The sequence below is a fragment of the Megalops cyprinoides genome, chromosome 18, assembly GCF_013368585.1.
Source record: "Megalops cyprinoides isolate fMegCyp1 chromosome 18, fMegCyp1.pri, whole genome shotgun sequence".
Classification (NCBI taxonomy): Eukaryota; Metazoa; Chordata; class Actinopteri; order Elopiformes; family Megalopidae; genus Megalops; species Megalops cyprinoides.
Genome location: NC_050600.1, coordinates 4,979,089 through 4,985,211, shown reverse-complemented (window position 1 = coordinate 4,985,211; position 6,123 = coordinate 4,979,089). Strand labels below are relative to the sequence as shown.

The window sequence follows — 6,123 nt, the reverse complement described above, 5'->3', positions numbered from 1 at the left end:
ACAAATTCATTGCTCAAAATAATTGCTGCAATGTAGTTAAAGGGTCTTTGTGCAAAACCAAAAATCTTGATAAGCTTCACATCTCCCTGACAAAGACAGTTTAAGTCAATCATTTATTTGACAAGGAAATTAAAAAAAAAAAATCAACAGTAACAAACAAGACAACAGTTCTCTGTGTCTAACTGATGTCTGTGAGTCGTTACTGCAAACATTGCCATAATATTTTTGCAACTTGCAACGTTGCAGGAAATGCTAGTAGTGGCCAGGTTCAAGTGTCTCCGCAAGGTGCATGGCCACTTCTGTCCAGGGGGAGGTGTGGGGGCAGGGTGACCGCAGGTGTGGCAGGTCCAGCAGGTGGGTGGGGTGGAAGTCGAGGGGCGAGACGAGGCGGGAGGAGCCAGCATTGGGGAAGAGAATTCTCTGCACCATGTCCCAGGGTAAAGACGGTAGCAGGTACGAGGCTCCGTCTGAGCTGGTGGCGTACTGGGCCTGGCCGTCAGTCCCCTTGCAAAGCGTCACGCTGTCCCTCAGGTCAGGCTCCGGGGGGGTCTCCTCGGGCCGGGTGCTCATGCGTACCCCCTGCGGCCCACTGATGGTGCCACACGGGGGCTTTCGTGGATTCGGGCTGATGTTCCACATCTCTCGCAGAGCTTCCGGGACCGGCTCGCAGCCCCTGCCCCGCCGGACTGTCCGGCGCTTCTGGGTCGCGTCCTTCCTTTCGGGGGAGAGGCGGTGTGGGGCCACTTGGCACAGCGTGTTTTTAGGGACCGGCTGCAGGAGAGGTAAACCCTTCACCTCTGCCCACTCCTTCACCCTCCGCTCACTGACGCTCTCTCTGGAAGCCTGAAACGGCCACAGTAGAAAAGGGTCACTCCGCTGCAAGTCCTGCCGCATCTCACACCCATTTAAATCAATAAGTCCTTCTAGAAAGTAATCGTGACAGTCAGTGACAAAAATCTAGAGCCCAATTTTCTTTCCTTCAAGTCAGAAATATTGGTCATTTTGAATCTTTGTAAGTTAGCTCACTATCGTACTCAAGTCCACGATTCCAAGACTAATATGGACATCCTAAACACTGACTACTCACATATTTTTTATAATTATTCCTGGACTCTTTCAGTGTTTATCATTGCATTATTTCATGATGTTGTAATGTATTATACATTAAATTCATAAAATTACATGTATCTCAGTGGCAACTGATGAACTGCTAAACTCTCTGTGTTTTGACAGGAGTTATACAGATTTCATGTTTTACCAGGTGTTTTTCATAAGGGAGTTCAGCTCCAGTGCAGACCACATTGTCAGAGAAGGCTGCGATCGTGTTCTACATTGTCACACCTACCCACAATGCACTTCACCTAAGTCACTCACAGAGTCTGCCCCAATCAAAAAACAACCAAACACCCAGCACAGTATAACAACTACTCAGACAAACGTAACTGAAAAGTCACCTTTGCTTCTTCCTGTAGCTGTGTGTGTGTCATGACCAGTGTCTGTTTAAGCTTCAGGAGGGCCCTGCATCTCTCTATCTGTCTCCGTTTCTCCTCCTGCCACATGGCATCCTGAAGGAACCTGTGATGCACATGCAACACACACATGTAAACACAAATGAGTACGTCAGAGAGAAGGATTCTGTCAGCGCAATGCAGCTTTACCAGAAAACAGGCCAACGCAAGACCAGGGGAGCTGAAAAGTGATTGGCTGGAAAAAGTCCTTCTGAACTAGTGCTGACACATCCTTAAATTGTTAACTGTAATTGAACTAAGTTGCCCAGCCTCAGCTATTGGGAAATAAATTATTACAAATGCATACCTGGCGATCACCCTGTGCCCCCAGATTCGGGCGAGGTCCAGGGGGGTGTGGCTCCTGCTGTCCTGAGCATTCATGTCCGCCCCCACCTGGACAAGCGTCTTGGTGCAGTCCAGCAGACCCTCAGTGACGGCCAGGTGCAGGGGAGTGAGCCCCTCCTCAGTGGAACTGGGAATAGAGGAATAAGCCATTTAGAGGACTTACTGCTTCCTCATACTTATAATGCTGTGAAACTGTGGAAATGCTGGCGTTTCCCAAAAGTGTGAGATTACGTTACATTATTGGCATTTAGCAGACGCTCTTACCCAGAGCAACTTAGATCAGTGACAGTTTTTTTTCACAATGTTATCCATTTATGCAGCTGGATTCTTACTGAGGGAATTGTGGGTTAAGTAGCTTGCCTACAGGTACAGCAGCAGTGCCCCAGCAAGGAATTGAACCGGAGGCCTTTCAGTTACAAGTCCTGCTCCTTAACTGGTATGCTACACAGCCACAAAAGACCCTTCGTCCCTGGGTGGGCTCGAACCACCAACCTTTCGGTTAACAGCCGAACGCGCTAACCGATTGCGCCACAGAGACTGACACATGCAGCCTTCTGTGAGATGAGGTTTTGATCACATGACCCAGGGTCTCTCCTCTGAGGGAGGGGTTGGGGGGTGGGGCAGTCAGTCAAAAGGACAAGCACAAATGGTGGAGTTACAAGCCCGGCTAGCTCAGTCGGTAGAGCATGAGACTCTTAATCTCAGGGTCGTGGGTTCGAGCCCCACGTTGGGCGTAGATTTTGCCCACTCTCATCATGATCACAAGACGGAGAGTAAGATGTCAGGAATCGTTATAACCGTATGCTACACTGCCGCCACAAAAGAACCATCGTCCCTGGGTGGGCTCGAACCACCAACCTTTCGGTTAACAGCCGAACGCGCTAACCGATTGCGCCACAGAGACTGGCACATACAGGCTTCTGTGAGATGAGGTTTTGATCACATGACCCAGGGTCTCTCCTCTGAGGGAGGCGTTGGGGGGGGGGGGGGGGGACAGCCAAATGCGCTAACCAATTGCGCCACAGAGACTGACACTTTTTGTTTAAGCAGTCGTACTCAGGACTTTCACAGCCAAGTGCCCACTTCCCCTTGTAAAACTGCACAACTTGTGAGGGGTGAGGGGGGAGGGTGAGTGGAGCGGGGTGAGGGGAGCGGGGTGAGGGTGAGTGGAGCGGGGTGAGAGTGAGGGGGGCGGAGGTGAGGGGAGTGGGGTGAGGGTGAGAGTGAGGGGTGAGTGGAGCGGGGTGAGGGTGAGGGGTGAGTGGAGCGGGGTGAGAGTGAGGGGGGCACAGTACACGTTGGGCAGGGCACCCTGCTCCAGCAGGTAGGCGAGGCAGGCGTGGGAGTGCGGTCGGCTCTGAGCGCTGACCACCATGTGGAGGGGCCTCCGTCCGCGGGAGCAGCAGGCGTTCACGTCGGCGGCCCGGGACTCCATCAGCAGCCTCAGGCAGTCCAGGCGACCATGGAGGGCAGCCACGTGGAGGACCGTCAGACCCTGCGGCACACACACAGGGGCACACGGTCACGCTCACGCACACGCTACGGGCCGCGTCTGCAGCTGAGCAGGACACAGGGGACAACAAGCCTTTGGACGGGCGTAAAGTTGGCAAACTTCCCTCCTCCCCTGTTTCTCATATACGCCCTGTAACTGGTAGGATAAGAGTGACGCCTTCAACACTGTAATGTGGCACGCTGCTTACACCGAGGCACAGAATGGTCACACGTTCCGACATTACATTGCATTACATTACATTACATTACATTACATTACTGGCATTTAGCAGATGCTCTTATCCAGAGTGACTTACTTCGGTTACAGTTTTTTTTTTTTTTTACAATGCTATCCATTTATACAGCTGGATATTTACTGAGTTATTAACCTGAGTGGGTTAAGTACCTTCCCCAAGGGTACAGCAGCAGTGCCCCAGCGGGGAATCAAACTTTCGGTTATGAGACATACACCTTAACCACTATACTACATTGCCACCCTTAAAAGTATGCTACCTATACATTTGCATACCTCATGTTAAGGTCTTCTTTCTAAGTCACGCAAGCACACATGCTTGTATTTGGAAGTGTAGCCATTTTTGAGGGCAATACAATTACATTTCAAAACATTCCACTGCTTCCGACGAGGATGGGATTCGAACCCACGCGTGCAGAGCACAATGGATTAGCAGTCCATCGCCTTAACCACTCGGCCACCTCGTCTGCATGTTCTGTCCCCCAGTGGCAGTTCTCAGGCCCCACGCAAAGGGCAACAGTTGGGCCCTCAAACACTGTCCCTATTCCAGTCTCCACAAAAATGATAAGCATCAACTTTGAAGATCTTTTTTTGGGCATTAGAACCTATTTTATTTAAAGGGGCTGCGTCCCTGGGTGGGCTCGAACCACCAACCTTTCGGTTAACAGCCGAACGCGCTAACCGATTGCGCCACAGAGACTGGCACAGGCAGCCTTCTGTGAGATGAGGTTTTGATCACATGACCCAGGGTCTCTGCTCTGAGGGAGGGGTTGGGGGGGTGGGGCAGTCAATCAAAACGAGAAGCACAAATGGTGGAGTTACAAGCCCGGCTAGCTCAGTCGGTAGAACATGAGACTCTTAAACTCAGGGTCGTGGGTTGGAGCCCCACGTTGGGCGTAGCTTTTGCCCACTCGCATCATGATCACAAGACGGAGAGTAAGATGTCAGCAATGGTTGTAACCGTATGCTACACTGCCGCTACCAAAGAACCATCGTCCCTGGGTGGGCTCGAACCACCAACCTTTCGGTTAACAGCCGAACGCGCTAACCGATTGCGCCACAGAGACTGGCACATGCAGCCTTCTGTGAGATGAGGTTTTGATCACATGACCCAGGGTCTCTCCTCTGAGGGAGGGGTTGGGGGTTGGGGGTTGGGGCAGTGACTCAAAAAGAGAAGCACAAATGGTGGCGTTACAAGCCCAGCTTGCTCAGTCGGTAGAGCATGAGACTCAATCTCAGGGTCGTAGGGGAGCAGGGTGAGAGTGAGGGGGGCACAGTACACATTGGGCAGGGCACCCTGCTCCAGCAGGTAGGCGAGGCAGGCGTGGGAGTGCGGTGCATTCCAAAACATACCACTGCTTCCGACAAGGATGGGATTCGAACCCACGCGTGCAGAGCACAATGGATTAGCAGTCCTTCGCCTTAACCACTCGGCCACCTTGTCTGCATGTTCAACCACCCAGTGGCAGCCGAACGCGCTAACCAATTGCACCACAGAGACTGATGCCATGCATGGAATTCTTCTTTCATGCAATTTTTCCTCAATTCAACAGAATTACAAATTCATTGCTCAAAATAATTGCTGCAATGTAGTTAAAGGGTCTTTGTGCAAAACTAAAAATCTTGATAAGCTTCACATCTCCCTGACAAAGACAGTTTAAGTCAATCATTTATTTGACAAGGAAATTAAAAAAAAAAAATTCAACAGTAACAAACAAGAGAATAGTTCTCTGTGTCTATCATTACATTACATTACATTACATTACATTACTGGCATTTAGCAGATGCTCTTATCCAGAGTGACTTACTTCGGTTAGTTTTTTTTTTTTTTACAATGCTATCCATTTAAACAGCTGGATATTTACTGAGTTATTAACCTGAGTGGGTTAAGTACCTTCCCCAAGGGTACAGCAGCAGTGCCCCAGCGGGGAATCAAACTTTCGGTTATGAGACATACACCTTAACCACTATACTACATTGCCACCCTTAAAAGTATGCTACCTATACATTTGCATACCTCATGTTAAGGTCTTCGTTCTAAGTCACGCAAGCACACATGCTTGTATTTGGAAGTGTAGCCATTTTTGAGGGTAATACAATTACATTTCAAAACATTCCACTGCTTCCGACGAGGATGGGATTCGAACCCACGCGTGCAGAGCACAATGGATTAGCAGTCCATCGCCTTAACCACTCGGCCACCTCGTCTGCATGTTTTGCCCCCCAGTGGCAGTTCTCAGGCCCCACACAAAGGGCAACAGTTGGGCCCTGAAACACTGTCCCTATTCCAGTCTCCACAAAAATGCTAAGCATCAACTTCGAAGATCTTTTTTTGGGCATTAGAACCTATTTTATTTAAAAAGGCTGCGTCCCTGGGTGGGCTCGAACCACCAACCTTTCGGTTAACAGCCGAACGCGCTAACCGATTGCGCCACAGAGACTGAGGCCATGCATGGAATATTTCTTTCATGCATTTTTCCTCAATTCAACAGAATTACAAATTCATTGATCAAAATAATTGCTGCA

General features: G+C 50.0%; 1 protein-coding gene and 10 non-coding genes across 11 annotated transcripts; 2 read left to right on the top strand and 9 right to left on the bottom strand.

Moving 5' to 3' along the window:
• Positions 1–252: 252 nt before the first annotated feature.
• On the bottom strand, positions 253–4,948 carry LOC118793565 (ankyrin repeat domain-containing protein 53-like). The gene is made up of 5 exons (XM_036551790.1): positions 4,793–4,948; positions 3,149–3,348; positions 1,816–1,980; positions 1,455–1,575; positions 253–843 (listed from the first exon to the last, which is right to left on the bottom strand). Exons 1-5 carry the CDS (start codon positions 4,946–4,948, stop codon positions 253–255), a joined length of 1,233 nt encoding a protein of 410 aa, XP_036407683.1.
• On the bottom strand, positions 2,318–2,391 carry trnan-guu. The gene has a single exon. It is a non-coding gene; the product is annotated as a tRNA-Asn (tRNA).
• On the top strand, positions 2,515–2,587 carry trnak-cuu. Its single transcript has one exon. It is a non-coding gene; the product is annotated as a tRNA-Lys (tRNA).
• On the bottom strand, positions 2,684–2,757 carry trnan-guu. Its single transcript has one exon. It is a non-coding gene; the product is annotated as a tRNA-Asn (tRNA).
• On the bottom strand, positions 3,983–4,064 carry trnas-gcu. The gene has a single exon. It is a non-coding gene; the product is annotated as a tRNA-Ser (tRNA).
• On the bottom strand, positions 4,224–4,297 carry trnan-guu. The gene has a single exon. It is a non-coding gene; the product is annotated as a tRNA-Asn (tRNA).
• Positions 4,422–4,494, top strand: trnak-cuu. Its single transcript has one exon. It is a non-coding gene; the product is annotated as a tRNA-Lys (tRNA).
• trnan-guu lies at positions 4,591–4,664 on the bottom strand. The gene has a single exon. It is a non-coding gene; the product is annotated as a tRNA-Asn (tRNA).
• An 11-nt stretch (positions 4,949–4,959) lies between the features above and the next one.
• Positions 4,960–5,041, bottom strand: trnas-gcu. Its single transcript has one exon. It is a non-coding gene; the product is annotated as a tRNA-Ser (tRNA).
• Positions 5,042–5,723: 682 nt separating this feature from the next.
• Positions 5,724–5,805, bottom strand: trnas-gcu. The gene has a single exon. It is a non-coding gene; the product is annotated as a tRNA-Ser (tRNA).
• Positions 5,806–5,964: 159 nt separating this feature from the next.
• On the bottom strand, positions 5,965–6,038 carry trnan-guu. Its single transcript has one exon. It is a non-coding gene; the product is annotated as a tRNA-Asn (tRNA).
• Between the last annotated feature and the right edge of the window lie 85 nt (positions 6,039–6,123).

Excerpts from the sequence above, each read along its gene's own strand:
- LOC118793565 (XM_036551790.1), bottom strand. The coding sequence starts at position 4,948 with ATGTTTTGGAATGCACCGCACTCCCACGCCTGCCTCGCCTACCTGCTG. Across the intron at positions 3,349-4,792 it reads CGACTGAGCAAGCTGGGCTT|GGTCTGACGGTCCTCCACGT; the intron begins GTAACGCCACCA and ends TGTGTGCCGCAG. Across the intron at positions 1,981-3,148 it reads CAGGGTGCCCTGCCCAACGT|TTCCACTGAGGAGGGGCTCA; the intron begins GTACTGTGCCCC and ends CTCTATTCCCAG.